This window comes from Lissotriton helveticus, chromosome 1_1 (assembly GCF_964261635.1).
Source record: "Lissotriton helveticus chromosome 1_1, aLisHel1.1, whole genome shotgun sequence".
NCBI lineage: Eukaryota > Metazoa > Chordata > Amphibia > Caudata > Salamandridae > Lissotriton > Lissotriton helveticus.
The window spans coordinates 1,935,515,520-1,935,540,197 of record NC_136057.1 but is presented as its reverse complement, the minus strand read 5'-3'; the positions used below and the strand labels follow the sequence as shown (position 1 = coordinate 1,935,540,197).

General features: G+C 43.7%; 1 protein-coding gene across 1 annotated transcript in view; it reads left to right on the top strand.

Moving 5' to 3' along the window:
• XPR1 (xenotropic and polytropic retrovirus receptor 1) overlaps positions 1–24,678 on the top strand; it is a 577,436-nt gene that overhangs the window by 348,963 nt on the left and 203,795 nt on the right. The window contains exon 7 of the mRNA XM_078643514.1: positions 21,520–21,601. Within this exon, the coding sequence (XP_078499640.1) occupies positions 21,520–21,601 (82 nt within the window). The remainder of the gene's footprint in view (positions 1–21,519; positions 21,602–24,678) is intronic.

The window sequence follows — 24,678 nt, the reverse complement described above, 5'->3', positions numbered from 1 at the left end:
AGCAGTTTAGAATCATTACCAGCCTCAGAAAGTTGGGAGACAATGTGGGATTTGCGGGCCGCTCTGATGTTCCTGTGATAAAGTCTCATGGCCGAGCTGTAGCGGTCTTTATCGGTGGAACTGCGTGAGATTCTCCAAGATTTCTCCAACTTCCTGCAAGTCTTTTTCTCCGCCCGCAGTAAATCCGAGTACCATGGTTCCTGTCTGCGGTCAGAACGCCGGTTACAGAGCCTTAAAGGGGCAATGAGGTTTACCGCAGTGTTCAAGGCACCATTGTATTTGGACAGAGCCAGGCTGGGGGAGTCGGAGGGGAGAAAGTCAGGCGGTATGAAAGCAGTTTTAAAGGTGTCAGCAGACACCTTGTGCCACTGCCTGCGCCATAACGGGAGGGGAGCAGGTTGGGGGCGTTCTTCAGTGAGAGTGGGAAGTGAGAAGTTAATTATGAAGTGGTCGGTCCACTCCACCTGCGTTGGAGGATAACAGGTCAGGGCGTGCGAGTTGGACAAGATTATGTCAAGGGTGTGACCGGCCCGATGGGTCGGGCCCTGGTTGCACTGCTTAAAGCCCAAGGCAGATAGGTCTGCCAGCAGGTTTCGCGCTTCTGCATTGTCCGATAGTTCACTGTGGACATTGAAATCTCCAAGGAGTACAAAATTAGTCCCTATGCTGATATGTGGAGCAAGTGTCTCTAGAAGGAGGGTCGAGGCCTCGGCACAGGGGCCAGGAGGACGGTACACCAATGCTCCCTTCCAGCAAGCTTGCGGTGTGGAACCAATTTTGAAGACCATAATTTCAATGTCACTAGTACAACATTGGTCAAGAATGGTAACAGTGAAGATGTCTTTGTAAATAACGGCGACCCCGCCGCCAGTTTTAACAGGGCGGTCTAGTCTAAGAATCTTGTACCCCAAAGGGATCCCCAGGGTGATAGCAGGGACCAGATGGGGTTTGAGCCAGGTCTCCGTACAGAAGCAGTAATCAGGGCAGGCTGAATGTATTAGGTCCCAGACCTCCGAGTGATGCTTCGGGAGGGATCTTATATTGCATAATATGCTGTTGCCCCAAGGGGGCCTGGGGCTAGGGTCATCGGGGGACAATGTGCCCAAAAGGGGAGGACATGGGAATGACTGGAAATGACAGTGCTTGCAAGAAAACGGGCCTCCGGGGCACGGGCCAGAGTCTTGTGCGCAGCCTTTCGGCGGCGGGTGCCACAGATTGCGTAGGTCATTGGAGGAATACCTAAGTCTGTCAGGTCTGCAAACGGGGGGTGCCACTGGAACAGGGGTCATGGCCCCTGGCCCCGTTCGGTCACGGACGGGCACAGACGGGCTCCTCTCTGGCTCGTCTCAGGCGCGACTAAGGCGCCCCCTGCGCGCAACCGCTGCGCGCTTGGGCGACGAGAGGGCTTAAGTACCCTGCCTGCTGCCAAAGCTAGAGCGCTAACCGCGCGAGAGGCTGGGTGGGGTGACTGGCTCTTCCTGTCCCGCCCTCCGCTCAAACGGCACTGGTTGCCGCGTCGGACCGGGGCGGGGCAGGGGAAGAAACGAGCGCAGGCCCTCTTTGCTGCAGGAAGCCCCAATGAGCCCTGGAGCGCTAACACAGCACAAAAGTAAGTTTACACACAATTTTTAAAAGTAGTAATCACGTTCAAAATTAAAATGTGCAGAAGCACAGCAAACAGGTGATAGGTAGTGGGAGCGCAGGGCGCTGTAACACTCACAGCAGTTATTAAAAGCGGGTCGGGGAGACTCTGCCACCGTCCTCCCTTCCGCAAGCTCCCGCCGCTCCTCGCTGCCTTAAGTACCCTGCCTGCTGCCAAAGCTAGAGCGCTAACCGCGCGAGAGGCTGGGTGGGGTGACTGGCTCTTCCTGTCCCGCCCTCCGCTCAAACGGCACTGGTTGCTGCGTCGGACCGGGGCGGGGCAGGGGAAGAAACGAGCGCAGGCCCTCTTTGCTGCAGGAAGCCCCAATGAGCCCTGGAGCGCTAACACAGCACAAAAGTAAGTTTACACACAATTTTTAAAAGTAGTAATCACGTTCAAAAATTAAAATGTGCAGAAGCACAGCAAACAGGTGATAGGTAGTGGGAGCGCAGGGCGCTGTAACACTCACAGCAGTTATTAAAAGCGGGTCGGGGAGACTCTGCCACCGTCCTCCCTTCCGCAAGCTCCCGCCGCTCCTCGCTGCCTTAAGTACCCTGCCTGCTGCCAAAGCTAGAGCGCTAACCGCGCGAGAGGCTGGGTGGGGTGACTGGCTCTTCCTGTCCCGCCCTCCGCTCAAACGGCACTGGTTGCCGCGTCGGACCGGGGCGGGGCAGGGGAAGAAACGAGCGCAGGCCCTCTTTGCTGCAGGAAGCCCCAATGAGCCCTGGAGCGCTAACACAGCACAAAAGTAAGTTTACACACAATTTTTAAAAGTAGTAATCACGTTCAAAAATTAAAATGTGCAGAAGCACAGCAAACAGGTGATAGGTAGTGGGAGCGCAGGGCGCTGTAACACTCACAGCAGTTATTAAAAGCGGGTCGGGGAGACTCTGCCACCGTCCTCCCTTTTACATTTAATTTGTAAAGGAACAAAATGAGGGGGTTCATTTTGCCATAGAAATTATGATTAGTGCTGAAGAAAGAAAAATTAGGGCACATTTTGAGTGACTTCTCAAATCCTCTTATATTTCATTAAAAAAATTCTGATATGCAGTCTCCCAAGATGGCCACCAGAGACAAAAGAGCCCAAATGTAGCCCAAATATCAGCCAGATGTAGCCCAACTATAGCCCAATGACAGAATGTCCCAGAGTGTTCTAAAGAACAACTAGAACGCTAATAGTCTTACTTATGACAAAAGTATGGCACACCTGAAGTCATCTTGATTGGAATAAAGTGGTAACACTTAATACATTTAATTTGAAAAGGAACAAAATGAGGGGTTTCATTTTGCCATAGAAATTATATATATATATATATATATGTATATATATATATAAATTCACTGAAAAAACCATAGGTTAGAGACCATATATAGTTAGCTGGACATTTTATTGACATAAAACCAATGAAATTCCATGTATAGTTAGTTGCACTAACTATATATCGCGCACCCGCAATCCACTGCTGATGATGTCACATATTACATCATTCATGACATGGTCAGTGACATCACTGATGACATCACTGATGACATCTCAAATGACATCACTGATGACATCACTGATGACATCTCAAATGACATCACTGATGACAACATCCAGTGACTGTATGTTTCTGTAAAGTTAAAATATGTCTTACATATTAAAGAATAAGTGGATTTATAAGTGTCTGGATGAAGGATTTAGTAGGTGCATGACTGACTGTATGAGTGAGTGATTAAATGTGTCTCACTGAGTGCATGGGTTAGTGACTAAACTGTCTTAATTTGTGCATCATTATATCTGTTGTTCTGTAAACTGCTGCATGTGTTGATCAGTAGCTATATGAGTAACTATATGGGTTATTGATTGATTTCCCATGTATTTGTATGGGAGACTGAGTGTGTGTGTGGGTGTCTGGGAGGTGTATGACTCTGTGCATAGATGTGTGAGCAGTTGATTCACTAGATGTATGGGTTCAAAAGTGCATGTGGAAACAGCTGTATGGGCGGTTGACTGTGTGCATGAGTGTATTGGTGAGTGAATGGATATCTCAGTGCTACATGTCAAAGTAAGTACATATGTAAAACACAGTACATGTGAGAGTTGACATATATAAATAACTGTGCATAAGAGCCAGTGAATGTGTGAGTGGCTGTATGGATCATTGTGAACTTGTATCCGGGATTGTATAAGAGAGTAAATATGTGTTAGTATGTGTTTGAATAAGTAAGGTGTGTATAACTGTATAGTTGAGAAAATGGAGGTGTGATTGATTCTTTGCATGACTGACTAGGTGTGTGTGTAACTTCATGGATGAGTGACAGTCTGTGAGTGTCTGTTTACACTGAGTGTATCTAAGGTTATATTAGAGTCTGAAGAGGTTCATCGTATTATCACATGAATGATGTCATCAGTGATGTGATCAGTAATGTCAAATGAGATGTCATCAGTGATGTCATCAGTGATGTCATCAGTGATGTCATCAGTGATGTCATCAGTGATGTCATCAGTGATGTCATTTGAGATGTCATCAGTGATGTCATCAGTGATGTCACTGACCATGTCATGAATGATGTAATGTGACATCATCAGCAGTGGATTGCGGGTGCGTGATGTCATTTGAGATGTCATCAGTGATGTCATCAGTGATGTCATTTGAGATGTCATCAGAGATGTCATCAGTGATGTCACTGACCATGTCATGAATGATGTAATATGTGACATCATCAGCAGTGGATTGCGGGTGCGCGATATATAGTTAGTGCAACTAACTATATATGGAATTTCATTGGTTTTATGTCAATAAAATGTCCAGCTAACTATATATGGTCTCTAACCTATGGTTTTTTCAGTGAATTTTCAAGGTTTTGTAAATGCAAATTCCTAACTATATATGGTCTATAACCTATGGTTTTTTCAGTGAATTTCATTGGTTTTTTTAAAAGCTAATATCTATATCTGTAAAATATATTCTTTATTACGTGACGTATCGCGTAGCCACGTGAGACGCCTCATGACGCGTCGCATAACCGTGACGTATCGGCTCTGCAGCGCAAACAAAACCCGTAACGTAAGCGCGCCGGAGCACGCTTACAGATATATATATTTTTTTAACCTTAATTAGACAAAATCCACACGTGCACATATCTTGAGGCCTTGCAAAGGCACATCAAACAAACGGTCCCTACAATTTTTCAAAGTTTGCTGTAAATCTATTCCCTTATTTTTTTTTTTACTGTTTCTCTTGTTACGCTTACCGGGACGCTACCCGGTACGCGAACCGGACGCTCCAAAAACACAAGATGGCGGACTCCCGTTACGCTGCCGGTTAGCAGCCCGGTTCGCGTACCGGGACGCGCCTCTACGGCGAAAAATCGCAAAAAATTTGTTTGTTTTTTTTGCCCCGCGGGGCACTTTAATATCCCCCTCATCAATCCTAGGGGGTCAGGAGGGGTCTACCTTGCCCCCTTTCCTTCATTCCCCCCTTCGTTTTTCACCACATCTTCTCTCTCGATCCTACCGAGAGACAAGATGGCGGGCCGCTCCAGACTGTTTAGAATGTTGACAGACACCGGAGAGCCAATCAGCTTCGCTTCGCGAAGTTCCGTTACGCGTCAGGTACGCGAACCGGGGCGCTGCCCGGAGCGCGCTTACAGATATATATATTATTTTGAACGTTAATTTCTCAAAATCCACTGGAGCACATATATTGAGACCTAGCAAAGGCACATCGGGCTACCAGTCCCTACAATTTTGCCAAGTTTCGTGGAAATCCATTCAGCCGTTCGAGCTAAAAGTGAGGCCAACCGTCCTATGGAAAATTGCATGGGAAAACGCGTTTTGGGACCCCCCTTTTTTCTCGGCCCCCCCCTTGACGAACCCCCCCCAAATTTTCAGGGGCTGCTCAGAAACAAAATGTTCCATTTTCCTGAAAATTTCAGCCAATTCCGTCCTCAAACGCCAAAGTTATTCGACATAGAATTTTCAAAAATCCCATAGAGAAAAAATCCTAACTATATATACCTACTGGCTATCACCAGTAGGTAATATATATATATATATATATATATATATATATATATTGCGCTCAAACAACCTTACAAATCCAAGGAAGAAAAGACAGCACTCGGGGGGGGGGTACCAAATTCACACAGTAGTTTTATTCACCACAAGCGTGCCACAGACGCGTTTCGGCTCTTAGCCTTCGTCAGTGTGTGATTTACACATTGAAAACCGGTACATGTTATATATTTTACAATGTGAACAGGTTACACCTCTCAGTCGACATCGACAGAGGACCAAAGCACTCCCAGCTAGCGTGAGCGCCATCTTGGAACGGTAAAAAGTATACACACATTCCTATTCACAAAGAATGCACTGCATATTATCATACCTACAGATAGGTAAATATGCACAGATGGGAGGTCTTATTCATAGTACTGGAAATTATTGTACATTCCTAATATAGCCGTGGATCGGCAATGGTCCTCTAAAAAACAAAGAGAGATTACTCTATGTGTAGCCTGTAATGTAAATTCATGTGTTACATTAAATAAACCATAATGTAATATACAAAATGCAAGGGGTGAGGGGTGCCAGGAAAAACCGTGAGGAAATGCCAGTGGTGTATTAAAATCAAGTTACTGTCAACTAAGCAAGTAACATAGGAGACAAAGAGCCCTTCGAATCCTACCAAAGTGCCACTTATCATGGGCAGTGTGTCTAGATAAGATGAAAAATTAAGGAAAAAAGAATCAAAAGAACTTCTCCCTTCTGTAAATTGCATATGAGTTCCAGAGGCAGTTTGTCAATTCATCTTAATAACCTCCCCCACATGTTAATACAGATTATACAATATATACACACGCCCACACGCACTAGTAATATACACATACAGTGACCCATATTTTTGCAGAAATAGAATACGATCAGTTATAGAAACAGCCATGATGTTATTTGCCTAAATGGACGATCATTTCTTCCCCACTATTCATCCCCTTCGGCCATTTGGTGGATAGATCTATGATGTAGCGTGACTCAAGTCTGCGTAGTCGTCGCAGGCGGTCACCTCCTCTAGCGTTGTTTTTTATGGTGTCAAGACCAAAATACTGCAGCTGATTGCGGTCCCTGTTATGTTTTTCGGCAAAATGCCGGGCAACTGGGTATGCCTGATCTGCTTTGTCAATGGCTCTTAGGTGTTCTAAGATCCGCAATTTCAGCATATTGATGGTGCTCCCTATGTAGCGAAGGCCACAGGGACACACCAAACAATAGATGGCTAGGGGAGTACTGCAAGTTATGAACTTTTTTATATGCAGTTTTTTACCGGTTTCATGATTGTCCACTGAAAGTACTCTTCTACTTCCAGCGCACGCTTTGCATTTCCCGCATGGGAAGAAACCACTCATAGATTTTAAGGTGTTACTTTTGGCCAAAGGTCTCTCCAGGTGGCTGGTCACCAAATGATCTCTTAAAGATCTGGTTTTGTTAAAGGTTATCAGTGGGTGATCAGGTAGGTCGTCCTTGATGATACTGTCTGTTTTAAGAATATGCCAATTTTTTCGCAGCATTGATCTGAGGTCATTAGCTCCCGCAGAGAAGGGGGTTATTAATCTGAACCTTCCTGTGCCATTGTCAGCCTTCTTGGTGGCAGGTTTTGTGATGAGTAAAGAGTCTCTAGGGATAGCTCTTACTTTATTCAAGGTTCTTTTCAAAAGAGACTCACCATAACCCCTAGCCTTAAAACGAGTTACACACTCGTTGGCTGCTACATCAAAGTCCTCTAATCTGGAACAATTCCTACGGAGCCTGAGAAGCTCTCCGTACGGAATGCTCCTGACTAGTTGGGGAGGGTGACTACTACTGGCAAAAAGGGTAGAATTGCCAGCGGTTGTTTTCCTGTGTAGAGCTGTATGTATCTGCTGGTCTTGTACACACACTTTCAGGTCTAGATATTCAGCTGATGTCGCGCTTACAGTCCCTGAAAAGTGTAAGTTATAGGCATTCTTATTCAGTTCATCAATGAAGGCATGTGCTGTTACTAACGGGCCCCGCCAAACAATAAACAGGTCGTCGATATACCTGAACCAACCCTCCGTCCTCCCTTCCACTCCATCCACCGTACAGCTCCTGGGTACCTGCTCCTCCCACCAGCCAACGAAAAGGTTCGCGTAGCTGGGAGCGAAGCAAGTACCCATCGCCGTCCCAGACACTTGTCTGAACAATTGATCCTCGAATAAGAAAATATTATTGTTCAAACAAAATTCGATGAACTCGAGAATCATGACACTGTGAGTTGCAAATCTCATTTGTCTCAAGTTCAGAAAATGCTGGATGGCTTGTAAGCCCTGTTGATGATCGATAACAGTGTACAAGCTGGTGATATCAAGTACAATCAATAGGCAGTCTGAGTTCCAATTCACGTTCCTAATGAGATTCAAAAAGTCCTTGGTGTCCCGAACATATGAGGGCAGGGTCAAAACCAAAGGAAATAGGAATTTGTCGATGAATCGGGACATGTTTTCGGTGAGACTGCCAATTGAAGAAACAATAGGACGGCCTGGAGGGAATAGGCTGTCCTTATGTAGTTTTGGCAGATGGTAGAAGGTTGGTGTAAGTGGTTGGGTGGTCCGGAGATAGAGAAATTCATCTTTACTGAGCATGTTGCAATTATGCCATTTCCCTATTAATTTATCATAGCTCCGGATACTTTCCAAGTATGCATCATTGGTGCATTTGCTGTAAAATTTGGTGTCTTCTAATTGGCGTAGGGCTTCTGATCTGTAGTATTCCCTGGTGAGAAGCACAACATTACCACCTTTGTCTGAAGGCTTGATGATGATTTTATCATCATTCATGAGATCTTGTAGGGCCATTTTTTGTTGTTCCGTAATGTTGTACTTTACAGGATGGTTGGTTTTTCTGTATTGCATGAGTTCTTGGGTCATGGCTTCGGAAAAGGCGTCGATTGAATCCCACGGCATTTGTGGGACAAATGTGGAAGCTGGTTTGTATCCACTCTCTTCGCGATCTTGTTCTATACCCAGCGCAAGTGCTCTTTGTCCTCTATTCCCAGGTCCAGATGGATTCTGTCTGAGATCTTCTCCACGCAGTTCTTCGAGAGTTTCCAGAGCTTCAATTTCTCTGCCCGTGAGGGCATCCGTCACCGTTGTTCTGATACCCACATCTTCCTTTTCTTTGAGGTGGGGTCGTAGTTTGAAGTACTTGTGCAACTTCAACTTGCGTGTGAATCTAAAGAGGTCTATTCTGGTTTGGGTATATTCGAGAGGGGTACTGGGGCAAAAAGTCAATCCAAGGCTGAGTAGGTTCGTTTCAGTGTCGGTTAAAGTTCTTTCAGTCAGGTTGACCACCGTCAGATTTTGTCTGGTGGTGTCTGTGGCTTGAGTCAGTTCTTGTTGCTCCGAGTCCGATTGCTCCAATTGTTGGGCTTGGCTCTGCCTCTCCCCTTTCCGCCGCCGCTTGCCGCCGCCCCCTCTCCTTGTGCGCCTTGTTTTTTTGTTGTTGTTTTCTCCGGTCGTTCTGCCATGTCCGGTGGTTTTGTTTTGCCACCTCTTAGCCAGGTCCCCTTTATGACATCGTACTCCTGATGAAAAGGGGTTTTTTCACTGCCGTTTTGCGTTGGTTTTAATTTTTGCCGTGATTTGGCTGAGACCCTTGTTGTTTGTTGCTCATCTCCGGATTCATTCTCCGTGACATCGGATTCAGATGTGAGGAGTTCGGATGCTGGAGTAGTTTTTGATTGTAGTGCTTGGCGCGAGGCATCATATTTTTTTGCATATGTTAAGATGCGCCCCTGTTGGTAATCGTCCTCATCTCTTTCGTACTTCTCTTGTTTCCTAGTACGTATTTTCTGTTCGTATTTGGTGAGGCGTGCCTTCATATCTGTTCTAAGTTGCAGCACTAACTCTTGATCCGATTCCCCTTCCAGTTTTTCTTCCAGGTTTTTTATTTCCTCCAACGCCTTCTCGCGGTCACTCCAGGCATACTTGATAAGTATCTTCAGAGTACCCTCCGTGTATGCCGCTGTATGTGACTCCCAATCCGTGAGCAGCTGAGGGTCAGGGTTCTCATAAGATGGTACAGTATGGACCCTGAGCCCACGCGGAACTCTCTTTACCTCGACATAACTAGTGAGGCTTGTGGCCTCCCACCATTTGCGCGTCTCGCGCTCATGCAGTCTTTCCAATTTAACCATCATTTCCTTAATTTTGGCATTTTGTGGGTCCATTGCTGGAACCTCCTCATTGGTCCTCTCGCATCTCTCCCGTTGTCTAAACATGTCTTTTGCCGCTGTGCGGCGTTCCGTTTCTGAGAACATGGTGCCGGTTTTCCAATTGCGCTACTTGCAAGGTGTAATGCGTGCGCAATGATCTTAGTGGGCTTAGCTTGTGGTGTCTGTGTGAGAACAGTGACCCCCCCTGACGCTCTGCCTAAATGTCCGCTCACTCGTACGAGCATTACTCGAATAGCAGGGCAAAAATTAATTAAGTCCGACGGTGTCCGCTTACCCGTCTCAGTGTTTCCGAACGACTCCGCTGGGGAACCACGGCATGCCGACTTCCTCCGGGACTCCGCTCGTACTCGCTGGGGCAGGAGTGGATCGGACCGCAATAGACCTTCCTGCTTGGCTGGCGGTTAGGCGGTGCACAGAAAACAGATGAGTTCGCCGCTCCAAAACCTTCGTCAATCCTGTGCACTCGTGGGCGGGTGCTGCCAGCGGCTCGAAGGACGCCGCGTAACACTGCGCTCAAACAACCTTACAAATCCAAGGAAGAAAAGACAGCACTCGGGGGGGGTACCAAATTCACACAGTAGTTTTATTCACCACAAGCGTGCCACAGACGCGTTTCGGCTCTTAGCCTTCGTCAGTGTGTGATTTACACATTGAAAACCGGTACATGTTATATATTTTACAATGTGAACAGGTTACACCTCTCAGTCGACATCGACAGAGGACCAAAGCACTCCCAGCTAGCGTGAGCGCCATCTTGGAACGGTAAAAAGTATACACACATTCCTATTCACAAAGAATGCACTGCATATTATCATACCTACAGATAGGTAAATATGCACAGATGGGAGGTCTTATTCATAGTACAGGAAATTATTGTACATTCCTATATTCACTGAAAAAACAATAGGTTTGAGATGTCATCAGTGATGTCATGAGTGATGTCACTGACCATGTCATGAGTGATGTAATATGTGTCGTCATCAGCAGAGCATTGCACGCGCAAGTTATAGTGAGTCCAACTAACTATAACGTGGGAATTTCAATGGTTTTATGCGAGTAAAATTTCCACCTAACTATAACTGGTGTGAAACCTATGGTTTTTTCAGTGAATATATATATATATATATATATATATATATATATATATATATATATATATATATATATATATATATATATATATATATATATATATATATAATGCATTGTTATCAAAGAAAGCCTTTTTAGTGCCTGTATCTGTTTTTTTTATTGCAGATGTGCTTCTCTATTGTGAAGCTGCTTTGTTGGTGTTCATTGCTCTTACTGCCTGTGTGTGTACGTGTTATTGGCGAGGCATCTCTTGATACTGTATGTACGATGTTAGTTCATTTGAGTTGCATCACAAAAGCCTCAAAAGATCGAAAGCTTCTGGTGCATTTATGATTTGGTGACTAGTTGAAGCAATTTGTTTGAACAGTCTCTGGTTCAAATCAAAAGGTTTAATTGTAAATATTTCGAAAACGTCCCCGTGTGTCGAAAGGAACAGCAGTTTGAATCATTTGGTTCAAATTAATTTGTTTTGCTTTTCCAACCCCGAACCATGACCCTAATTCTATCTCTGTCTCTAATATTAAGGAAAACTGTTAGCTGACCCCAACCTTAATCCAATTCTCACCTTCATACTAATATGTATCTTTGACCACAAACCTAATTCTCACATCACACCAGTCAATGATTGTAGCACCACGTGTTTGTTTCTATGTCTGGCTTGGCTGTTCCGTTGTCTGCTTTACCAAGCATTATAAATACCTTAAAATATACATTAAGTGGTCTTTGGCTCCACCCAGAGGAGGATTTCTTTATCATCTCGTGCTCTTGGCTGTTATAAACATCGTTCCACCTCCTATGGAGTGCTTTCATTGCAACCAATGAGCGGGCTTGGAAAAATCATAAAAATGTCACTAGACCTGCAGGTCTAGTGACTTGACTTAAATAATACTCGACCTAATTGTGCTGCTGTTTACCCATAAACATCAAATCCACTTACAACATTACAAGGCGAATGTACACACCAATATCACGTGTTTTGTCGTTTGCCTTTTTAGCCTCTGACTTGAAGGCTGTAAATAGTAAACAAACTATAGCACAAAATAAATATAGGTACACAGCACTTTTGTACCATCACCCACCGTTTGGTGCAAAGTCCAAATGTAAATAAGTATGAGCTGGTAAGTCCAACGTGACGCATTATGTTCAAAAGGGGACGAAGAATTCAGAGTACAATGCAAATATGTAAGTCATAGGCCAAATTAGAGTCATATAAATCGAATAGGAAAGTCACAGATTTATAAGATCAATTCAAAACACACATTGATTTATAGGTTCAAGTCCACTTACAACATTACTTAATGTTGTAAGGGGAATTGATCCTTTAAATCAGTACCTTTCCCATTCGATTTATATGCCTCTAATTTGACCTTTGACTTGCACATCTGTATTGTGCTCTGCATGCTTCATCCCCTTTTGCACATAATGCTTCACGTTGGACTTACCGGTTTATAATAATGTTTATTTAATTCTGGACTTCGCACCAAACGGTGGGTGATGCTACTAAATTGTTGTGTACCTACATTTTTTCGTGCTATGGTTTGTTTACTATTTACAGCCCTGATGAAGCCAGAGGCTAAAAAGCCAAATGACAAAACACGTGTTGACTGTGAAAAGTGCAATATGGATGCATGCAAATTGATGTACAGTAATTAAGGAATCAAGAAAAGAATTGGTGGATACAATTTGTCAATGGATACATCACGACTCCCTATTGAGTGCTCAGGGAAATTGTTTTGTCTATGATTTAGTTAGGACTCAAAATGGACAAAAAAATAATTCAAGCTATACATATAGACTTTGCCATTGGTTGATTAAATGTAGCACTCACTGGGGGTGTATATCGTATAGTAGGATCTCTTAGTGCCCGCACCGTCTTACCGTCTTTCAGTCCTTACACTCTTTGAATAGAAGCCGTGGCCGAAAGGTCCCAAAATGATAGCAAGACGAGCGAAAGAGTGGTTAGTGCTTGCAACCCGGAAGGTTACACAACACTGTTTTTAGTGTTGAGACAGAGTTCCATTGTCCTCTAGCTAGGACACAGCAGAAAGCTTTCCAGCTCCAAGTCACTCCAGGGAAGCAGTTAATCAAATTGCCATGAAAAGAGACTGTGCGAAGAGTTAAGCCCACAAACAAAGGCTTTCTCTGGACGAAAGATGTGGAAATGCAGCCAGCCCCAGAGGGGGGTTAGGAGCAAAGATCAGAGGATGGCTACAAGTAAGAACATGAAGTATTTCTAAATCAATGCAAACTACATTCCTATCTTTCCAAAGACATAGCAAGGGCTTTGACTAAAGGAACATAGTATGTATGTCACTGGCAATATTTTTATTGGGTGTAACGCAGGAAGAACCACTTGACTGTTTGTTTTATTACTTTGTCTTACTGAATTTTTGCTTATGGAGGCTTATCACGAGCTTAAAGCAAAACCGCTCGTAAGTCCTGCACTCTTGTCAGGTCTGTCAGTTATGGAAGCTGTAATATGTAGGCCATGTTAGAGCTGGGTGTCTCATACATAATAAAAATCAAAAACTTAAAAAAAAAACACCATTTAACAAAATCCGGAATAACAATCAGGAACTCAGCAATAAGGTATCTGAGAATTTCTGTAACCAGCTAGCAACTTTATTTGATAACAAGATTGTTGTGATAATAAATACCACTCAGAATGTTACAAACAGGTTGACTTTTATATGCCCTTACAGTCAAGATGAGGAATTCAACCCCAGAAGACGCATACTCCTGTTCAAAATTAAACACTGATTTGCTTGATACCTCTGTTGATCTGATTCAAATCTTTACATCAGGATCCCCATTGGACCCAATACCTATTAAGGTTCTAGCTCAAAATGCGCATGTCCTGACACCGTATATACAAAGTTTGAATGTATCGCTCAATTCTGGAGTGATTGAACTGAAATAAAAAATGGGCACCATAATCCCATTTCTAAAGAAGAGTCGGTTAGATAGCAGAGATATGGCCAGGTACGACCTCTCACAATTTTGTCTGCTGCCGCGAAAATACTGGGATCCTTCTTTGCAAGGAAACTTATGTACCTTTGAAGAAAACAGTCCGAAGCTGTATGATGTCTTAGTAGGCTTTAGACAGAACAGAGCCATGGAATTGCCCATTTTGGTCACTCTAGATGACCTCTGCTAAGCTTCCGATAGGAACTGCACCAGTGAATTGATCCTAATAGACCTGTTAACTGCATTTTGACTTAGTAGACTGTCAAAATATGATTAGCTGATTAAATTATTTTGGCATACAAAGTACAAATCTTAATTGGTTTTCTTATTTTTTTTTTCTCGAACATATTCAGAAAGATAAATTAGGCTACTTTTGATCCTGCGGTGTAGCTAAAGGATCAGTAGTCTCATCATGTTTGGTTAATATATATGCTCAAACAGTTACTATGTTAGTTCAATCATAAAACGTGAAACTATTAAATTTATATATGCCACTGCCATGCAACTTTTGTTCTGGATGGATTCCATGGAAAGGGAGGTCCTTAAAGTCTTTCTGGTCGATATCAATATTTGGATTAATGGAACTGGCTGAAGATTAATCCAGACAAGATTGAGGTCTTAATGATAGGCAACAGTTTCCATTTATGAAATGACTCTATTTGGCCTTTATGTCCTATGTAGGTTTAAGAGGTTAAAAGTCTAGGAGTAAAAATTGCTTGAGAATTTGCAAATTTCGCCTCAAGTGTTATCTGTGCTATTATCATGCATGTATCAGCTACAGTGCTTTAGACATATAGCTACATTTTTGCTAGTGACCTCCATTAAGATAGTGGTAACTGCTACAATAAATTCCACATTAGACTACTGCAACTCGGTTTATCCAATAATACAAAAGTCCCTTAATAAGCAAACTCAGTTGGTCCATAATCAAGCTGCATGTCTAACCTAAAGAACCCCTTGGAGAAGTGCCTCATGGAAGTTATTAAAATCATTACATTGGCTCCCATATGCGAGCAAATTTACTTTAAAACTGTCTTGGCTCCCGGTCAACAAGAGAATCACCTTCCGTCTCCTCACCCACGCGCACAAAGCCCTACACGACCAAGGCCCGAGCTACCTCAACAACCGGGTCAACTTCTACACTCCCAAGCGCCTCCTCAGATCAACCAACCACGCCCTCGCCGCCGTCCCCCGCATCCGAAGAGCGACAACAGGAGGAAGATCCTTCTCCTACCTGGCCGCCAAGACCTGGAACTCACTCCCGACCGACCTGCGCCTGACCCAGGACCACCTCTCCTTCAGGAAGAAGCTCAAGACCTGGCTGTTCGAGCAGTAATGGCACCCCCCCCTACCCAGCGCCTTGAGACCCTACGGGTGAGTAGTGCGCTCTACAAATGACCTGATTGATTGATTGATTGGTCTTAATAATAAATACCTTTATGTTAAATTACTGCTCTTCATGTGTAGATGTACTGAACTTTGGCTCAGATGCATCCTCTGTGCTTCCAACATACTACTTCTAACTGTCCCAAGCTTCAGATGAGTCAGAACTGAAGGTCAAATTTTTTCGATATTAATGCCATCTTTATTGAACGTCCTTCTACTGGAATTGCGCTTGACATCTGTTTACCCAGCCTTTACAACAAAAAAAACCCTCTGAAAATATATTAAACCGTAAAACTTTCTTCTTTAGTCGTAGGTTTTTAGTACCATGAGATCTCTCAAAGTGACAGAATTCTTTTTTTTTTTTATGCAACATTTACGTTTTTGTCTGTTTCTTCAACAATGTTATTGTTGGAAATTGGGTTACTGGTTAAGGGGGGTGAAACCCTACTCAGGCAGGAACCATAATATCGGTCAAGATAAAACACAAGCCAACCCCAAATTAACTTTTACTTAATCCTCTGGTATCTTGGCACAACAGCAGTCAGGCTTAACTTGGTGGCAATGGGCAAAGTATTTCTGCTGTATTTCAAACCGTAATAAAGTTAAAACACAACACGAGAAATCCTACACCAACTAGGAAAAATAGAGTAAGATGTAATACATTATTTAACATCAAAACAACAAAAATCCAATCAACATAACCAGAGATATGCAGTTTTCAAGATTTCAGGTAAACTCATAAAAGCACAAAGCACCACTTCCAGTTAGTTGGTCGTGCAAGAACAGGTGAAAGCCATAATTCAGACTGCCCGCGATAGAGTGCGGGTCGGATACACAGACCATTTTGTCCCGCTGAAAGAGTTGTCTTCTAATTCCACCTAAAGGGTTTTGTTTGTAGTAGAAGGGTCTGCAAGGAGCAGGGCAAACGTCACGGGTGGTCGATATAGTGCAAAGAACTGGGCAGACATTGCAGACGTTTGTCGATGTAGTTCAAGAACAGACCAGCCGTCGCGGCCGGTTGCAGCTGTAGCGTGAAGATCCTATCCGGCATTGCAGGCAGTCGTGCTGTAGCTTCGTGTTAGCGGTCACTGCGAGCTGTTGATGCTGTAGTGCGGTGTGCAGATCTCGCACTGTCCAGCATCGTTGCCGGTCACTCTGGCGTGAAGTCAGCTTCACCGGAGCTTTGTGTTGGCTGGGGGTACGAGCAGCAAGATCTTGGCACTAACTGACCCATTCGTGACGAGCCCAAAACTTTAGGAGAGCTCAAATGAGTTCACACCAAGTGTCCACGACCTGAGGGGCACCACTTGGTGGTCAGGAACCCTCTCCAGCTGAAGCCAGCAGGAACTCAGACAGGGCCCAGTTGAAAATCCAGTTGCAGGTCTGCTGGGCAGTTGCAGGGAGCCTCTGGAACGTATGTCCCTATAGCTCAAAAAAGGAGGTCAACTGGCTGACCCTTGGAGTCACTTCAGCAAGGATGAAGGATGCAGGTCCAGTCTTCCTTCTCAGCAAGCAGTGCTGCGGCACCAAATCATGGACAGAATGATGAATGAGTCAAACATTAACCCCCTGTCAAGAGATCCGAGTTAAATCCATTGTTAGTTTGCTCACTACACCACCTCAGTTTGGACCGATCCATATACAAATTAGTCTTGACCCTGCTCCTCATTGGAACAGTCCATCCCGAACTGCCAACCAGGGTTTTGTGGTAACACCCCTCTTCACCCAAGCTAGTTGAATCTAGTGGCATCGCGAGCAAAGGACCCACGTCTCAGCATACCCAATCCACTTAGGGCGAAAAGTGCTGCGGCAACAAATGATGACGGGTGATATAACCTGAAACCGGTCCCAGGATACTTGTTTCCGGTCCAAGGAAGACCCGGCTTGGCAGTTCATGCTGGAATGTGGGAGAATGTTTAATTTATGCAGCATTCCGTCCATCATTTGTTGCTGCAGCACTTCCAAGCAAGCAGGGCAGCTGGCAGCAGAGTATTAGGCCAGCAAAGTGAAAATCCTTCTGGCAGCAAAGCAGCACAGCAGTCCTTCTTCTATAGGATCCATAGGTCCAAGAGTGTACTGAAGAGTTGGGTCTGAGGGTTCAATATTTACATCAGGTGCCCACTCTGAAGTAAGAGGCGCTTTTAGAGAATTCACTTTGAAGTCCTTGAAGTTCCCTGCTTCCCCTACCTTGACTCCAAACTGTCTGCATGAACATTGCAGTGGTGACAAGTCCTTTGTGTGAAGGCAGGGCACAGCCTATTCATTTGCTAGTGGGACTGTGCCCAGCTCCGCCTCCATCCTGCCAGTTGATAGCCCATCCAGGCACACTTAATCCATGTACTATGTGGCTGTCTTGGAGGAATAAACAAAGTCCTAGTGCCAGCTGCACCCAGTCATGTGACCCAGGAACAAGCTGCAGGCACCAACTAGTTGGGATAGGACATTGTCAACTTTCTAAAAGTGTCATTTTCAAAACTCTAACTTAAAACGCAACTTTACCTTTAAAGAGGATTGTTAATTACAACTTCTCAGACACCAGACATGAAATACCTATCTGCTCTCAAATTGAAAGTTTGCACTTATTACGTGAAATAAGTAATCCAATGTTGTTATGTTATGAGAGAAGTAGGCCTGCAGTAGTGAAAAACACATTTAAGATTTTTTCACTACCAGGACATATAAAAGTTAAAAGTTCACATCTAATTTTTTAAATACAATGCACCCTGCCCTCTGGGCTGCATAGGGTGTACTCTAGGCAGACTTATATGTTTTAAAATAGAAGGTTGAGGCCTGGCAAAAAGTTAATTCTGCTAGGTCAAAATTGAAGTTTAAAACTCAGTGCAGTGGCAGACCTGAGACCTGTTTAAAGGGTACATAAGTGAGTGGCACAATAATTACTGCAGGTCCACTCAACCTCGGAGCTAGGAAACTGGGTTCCAGTCTCGGTAGGGACGCTCAACATTCTGTGATTCTAGGCAAATCACTTCATCTCCCTGTGCCTAACAAAAATTAATGTGTCTGTCTGTAACGTAACTGCTGCTCATGTAAAGCGCTCTGATACTTCCGGGTCTAGTTCGCACTATATAACCCCCCCTCCCATCCTCCCCAAAAAAACTAATAGCATTTAATTTACATGTACTACTTTACTAGGGACTTACAAGTACATTGTGTACCAATTGTGTGCTAGGCAAGTTTACCATGTTTAAAGTAGAATGCACAAGCACTTTAGTTCTGGCTAGTAGTGGTACAGTGCTCAGAGTCCCAAGGCCAGCAAAAACAATATCAGCAATAATGGTGGTGAAAAGTTTGGCGGAAGACCACCCTAAGGCTGAGCGATCTAATAGTTATCATCTCTAGGTCTTTCAACATTGCAGAGAATTGATCAGACTCATTTTACACTGAGTAATATATGGATATTTTAGCGCAGGAAGTGGTGGAATCTGAGGTTATCCACTATTGTCTTTACATATATGTTGAACCGAAGGTGGAAAAGAGGAAACCTTGAGAAATTCTGGAAACAATCTGGCTGTGGATATAAGACAGATGACAGATTGTAACCTTTGGTTGCAGACAGATCAGGCAGACAAGACCAATATGAGCTATTTGAGAAAGACCCATTGATTGCTTATGTTCAAGGACGATGTTGAGAAGGTTGATGAGTGATTTAGAGAACAAGAAAGCTGATGGAGCCAGGTCTGGCGACCCTATTATATATTCTCAGGTGGTGACCAGGGCTGTCTTTCTTTCCATGGTATAAATAGGAGTCAGATTAGCTTATGTCTAAGACGTTGTTGGTTTCTCTGTGGGGATTAGGTTGAGCTGTTCCCATTCTCAGGATTGTTGACTTTCAAGGGAATCAAGTAATCGTTGTTGTGGTCAGCTGGGCCCAGTGAGGATGTCCAAGAGGGGGATTTGAAGTGGGTGTTTAAAGGCTGTGGCAATTTTTCCATCTTGATGGGTACTGTTTGTAACTGTGTATATATGGGTTGGTGTTTGTAGAACATGAACATAACTCAAGAGCAAGGGAGTGCTGAACAGGGACCGAGAAGATACAATTATTGGGGCAACGTCGAAGGTAGACTGCCGGGTCATGGCTTGTACTACTTGAGGTGTGCCTTCTGCTTCTTTTGTGAATTGTATGAACATTGGTGCTGATCTGATGTCAAAATGTATAATGAACAGAAAAGGCTTACCTTCAGGGTTTCCCTTCTCGCAATGTTTTGTCTCCAGTCTTGCTCTATCCAGGTTCCTTGTCTGCTGTTGTCCCCTCTGATTTGGTGGCTAGTTTGTTTGCTAGGTAAACTCTTGTCTTGTTGTTAAGAGCTTATAAGTGATGAAGCTGGTTTTAAACACAATGTGGGTTGGAAGGGGAAAAGCCACTGTAGGTCCTTTAATGTGGATGTGATGAGGCCAGATTTCTTTAGCACTTGGTTACACGTGCCACTATGTGTAGGCTACCTTTCCGGAGTGCTAAGGTGTTATTGATGACTGCTCTGGCTTCTACATCAACTGCAGTACCTGCAGCTAGGCAGATATCCCCCGATTCTTTGGAGCATCTGAGGGTCTTCGGTAAAAAAAAATGTTTGTGGAGTTGACCTTCGTTATGGAAAGCGATGGGGGAGGGGCATGGGAATAGCTACCAGGCTGGCTGTCCTGCCATTCTGGACATTTTATTCTGGACATTTTTATGAAGAAGCTATTGCAGAGCTCCTTTGAATAGCTACCGTAGGGCATTGGTGGTGTGCAAAAATGTGCCCTGTGTTAAAACGTTCCATTTCTGTTAATGGATTCTAGAACACTTACAAGATTTCATATGCCTTGGTGTGGTATGCGATTTGTATGCGATTTGAGGTTGAGAGTAGATTTCTGTGGTGCAATGTTCTGCTTTACGGAGTCTCAGATTGGGAACATATTTTTATTTTGTACAAAGTGTCAGTGAATTAAGGGTCCCATTGAGTTCTGTTTTTTTTTTATTATTATTCCCAGAATGGGCGGGGCAAGTTCTATGACTTGGCTAATGGCCTTTTTCGGTGTATGAACAATAGTGTTTTAGGCAAGCAAGTCTACTACAAGTTTAATATTATAGACAAATAGTGTAAACTTTCTGTTTGACCAGAATATTGCTTTGTGTGTTTGTAGGAACGAGATAGGGAGCGTGATAGTAAAAACAAGGGTCTGACACATTATTTTGGATTCTTCCTATAAGAGCTGGAATAAGATTGATTTAAATATGATTGGTCCCTTTGTCAAGTGCCATTTTTAAGAAAAAGTGATGTCTTGAAAGGTGGCCCAGAGTAATTCGCCATGGCGAAAGTTGATTGAAAAATTCCATCCCTCACTTTCATAGTTTTTTTTGTGCTTGAGGCAGCAAATTGCCATTAAAGCAAATTCAGTGGCCAAGGGCAAATATGTAGTACCCAAGTTTCCTGTTTGTTCTGCCAACACAAATATAACTCAACAAGAGAGTCTGCCTTAACAAATGATCCTTTGAATCAAAACCCAGAGCAAGACACCTGGGTAAGTGTTTTTTGTTTGGTCATGTTACCCACAGGGCCTTGTCAATGTTTAAAATAAGCATTGGCATAACTAACAGGTCTGGGTTGAAGCTGGTAACTAATGTGGTGTAAGTGTTTTTTGTTTGGTCATGTTACCCACAGGGCCTTGTCAATGTTTAAAATAAGCATTGGCATAACTAACAGGTCTGGGTTGAAGCTGGTAACTAATGTGGTGTTAGCACATGAGAGCAAGATTCAAAGGAGGTAGTCGGAGAGAGGGAACGGTACGGGCTCTAATTGTATAGTATACTGCCCCAAATGCAGTTCAATGCAAGCACTCTACTGGACGCAGGAGCATACACACGAACAGACAATAGCTTTAAGTGAGAGATGAATACTCCACTGGGTTGGATAAGTACATGATTGATAAAGTCTCAAGCTAATGGTCGAGGAGGCTGGTTAAAGAAAGCGGTGCACCTTAGCCCACTGTATATATTGATAGCAATCGGTATCTTTGAATGTTCCGCTGTGAAATACGCATACCTAAAGTTAAGAATATTTGCCACACAGAAGAGTGCTTCTGTATTACTTGGCCTAATGTGTTTATGATTTTCCTGTATTATTAGTGATGTCCTTCATACTGCAGTTCTTATCCTCTGTTGCTATCCAAACATGACTCGTGCTGTTTTTCTACCTGTAGCCAGCGCCAGCATGGACAACCTTCAGAGTCGGACTCTTCTGTGGAATTTTCATTGTATTAAATGTTGCGGTTATTCTATCAGGTGAGTGCCTATCACCTTCATGCTCTGTTCAACTCTGCATCCCTGTGTTTTAGCTGAGCATCTCTGCAACAAACCTTCCTTCTACTTTCTACTTTGTATCGGATCGATTCGCACAATGTTGTGATTGATTTCACCAATGTCAGTTGGAATCCCAGGGCATTGCATTGCATAGAAACTGTGTTCTACGGTGTCCTTAAAAAAATAATATATATCTTGCAGTTCTCGTCTAAATTTGCCTGATCTTGTTGCTCCACAATGATGCCCAGCGTGGAAAACTTGGTCACAATTTTCTACACCGCCATGATCCTGACTTCCCTAGCAATATTTTCTTTCTCCAATAAACACAACAGACACAAAAGGGAGGTAGTTTGATAGTATTCAAATCCTTCACTCAGCCAAGTGCAACACATGGCTCCATTAACAAGGTTCAGTCTTTCCACCACCACGTCCCCTGAATCTTTCCCCTTTCTCTCTTCCATGTCAGGAACGAAGATATCTTTTTAGATGTGATCCGGAAACTAATTTCTATCAATTTACTGCCCCCCCCCCCACCAATAAGAACATCTGTCTTCCGTGAGTTGCAAATTTGCATCTGATTACCGACTCCTGTTTCCTCATTCTCCACCTCCCCTGCGGCTTTATGCAGTCTGAAGCGGCTCTGTAATGTTTCTGGCACTACAAGCACTCCAAATTAAATAACTGAAATTATGATGTAACTAGGGGATCGTTTAGAGTTTGGCAAATGCTGGACGTCCATGGGTATACCATTTTATGCGGATGTCATGCGTCTGCCCAACTCTTAATAACCCCAGTAGTCTTTAGAAATTGCTACACCTTCCTTATCATTATGGATTCCTATTTTGTGAGGATGCCAAGATATCTCTAAATGTAATTTTTATTCAATTAAAAAAGTCCAAACGATTTTTGAAAAGCTTCAGTCACTTCCACTTTACATTTGTTGTTAAAGACTTTTGGATGGGCAGTGCGCTGTTATGCAGTGTTTTCCATAATTCTGGCTTAACACCGAAGCTTTCTTTTTTGTCTTCTTTCTTCAGTTCAGTTACCGTCCATTTCCTGTACAGTTGAGACTGTGTTACTTTTTCTCTGATCATAGTTAGCCTTACCAAACCAAGAGGTGAACGGCAGAAAAATAATCAGTGATCTCTGCATATAGTATGTGCTATCTGACCTTGATTCACTGAGTTGTGACTCTCGGCTACAGGCTAAAGACACAGGCTGTGTGAGCCACACATAAAAAGTATCCATATTATATAACAAAAGCAGGATTCTTTTGTACCTTGCTTCGACGAAGTGTAACATGGGAAACACGATGATCTAAAGGACATTTCGACTATTTAGCAATGTTTTTTTTTTCCTTGATTAAGAAATGTTTTCCATACAGATTAGTTGACCAGAAGATGTCTACTTTGCTAGAGGTTAAACTAGAAGTACTAGATCAGTCAGGAACTGTGCTGGACCATAAGTCTACCAATGATCCTTCTCCTAGCGACCCAGCCAGCTGGATCTCTGGGCTCCTGGACAAACTCAGTTTGTCTAAACATCATCTATGCAGATATTACAACCACCTGTGCCTCTTCTGTTATCAGGGTGCCTTCCCCTTACAGACTGAAACCAGCCTCTTTTGCAAGTAAGTTCTCCTCTCCGCCGGTCAGAACAGAAAGAACAGACACTGGCTTTCCAGACCTAAGTCCTGTCTGTAGGGAGAGTAGCAACCCAGTAGGGGTATAAGTTATAGTTACATGTCTCCATTGTTCGCTAATGTGCAGGCATCCTCCATGTCCAGCGAATATACTGAGTGAACAGGAGAAAGCATCAGCTGTGCAGATTATTTCGGCAGTGGCTTAGCAACCATTGGCTTCAGGCAACCGCCTTGGGGGTTGTCTTATGAAGACTGGCTGGTTGAGAGCTACCTCCTTCAGACCAGAAGTCCAGAATAAAATCATGGACATGACATTCAAGATGAAGTTCATGTTCGTAAAACAAATGGACGATGCTCTGCAGTGTATAAAAATGGATACTGGGATGGGCAGGTCTTTGGGGACACTATAACAAAGGTGACATCAATCCTTTTGAGGGTGAGGAAGAATGTAGCCCTATCAAGGTCTGTACCAAACGTTTAGGTATCCTTCCTATGAGCCTCAATCATACAGCCAACAACCACCACCTTACAGGCCAACACAGCCCCAGTCCTGTACAAGGCTTCCAGGAAAACATAATGGTCCGTCAAAAGGCCAAGAGACAAGGCATCATTGATGATTTTCAGGCACTGGATTCCACCAAGCATAACCCAAGATAGCAGGCCCTGTAGAAATTACTACAGACAAATGGGTGCTGAAATTTGTGCAATATCTACCAGTGACGACTCCGCCCAGCATGTGTCACAAGCATGTATACTTGTTTAAAAGCAGGGATTGGCAGCACACCATAGAAAGGAGCCATAGATACAGCTCTGGATTATCAAACGTCAGATTCTGTTGCAGGTGCTTCTTCATAAAAACGAAAACCTCAAAAGAGTGGAAGCACATTCTGCACTTACGACGCCTCAGCTTCTTCCTGAAAAAACAATCATTCAGGATGGTAACACTCCAAGAGGTATTGCAACTCCTAATGAGGAACGAATACATGGCATCATTAGATCTCAAGAAGTGTATTTTCACATTCCAGTTCACTGAAAACACAAGTATCACAGATTCAAGGGAGCTGGGTGCCACTACCAATTCTGAGCTCTTTCTTTTGGCCTTCGTTCAGAATCTTCACCAAATGCATGCCACCAGTCACAGCACACCTTTCTTCCATCAAGGACATCAGGGCTACTATTACCTAAATGGCTGGATGGTCAACGGATCATCTATAGCCTCCACAGACATCTCAAAAGCAGCCTGCATCAGGCTTTTCAGGCCACTAGGCCTCAAACATAACAAAACGAAATCCTGTGTAACATCTTCTTGGTACAGTCACTACTTAGGGGTGGTAATAGACACGAAGAAGACACAGCCATATCCATCAGCTGACAAAGAACAAACTCTCGCTGCACTAGCAAGGCAATTCCTGAAGCA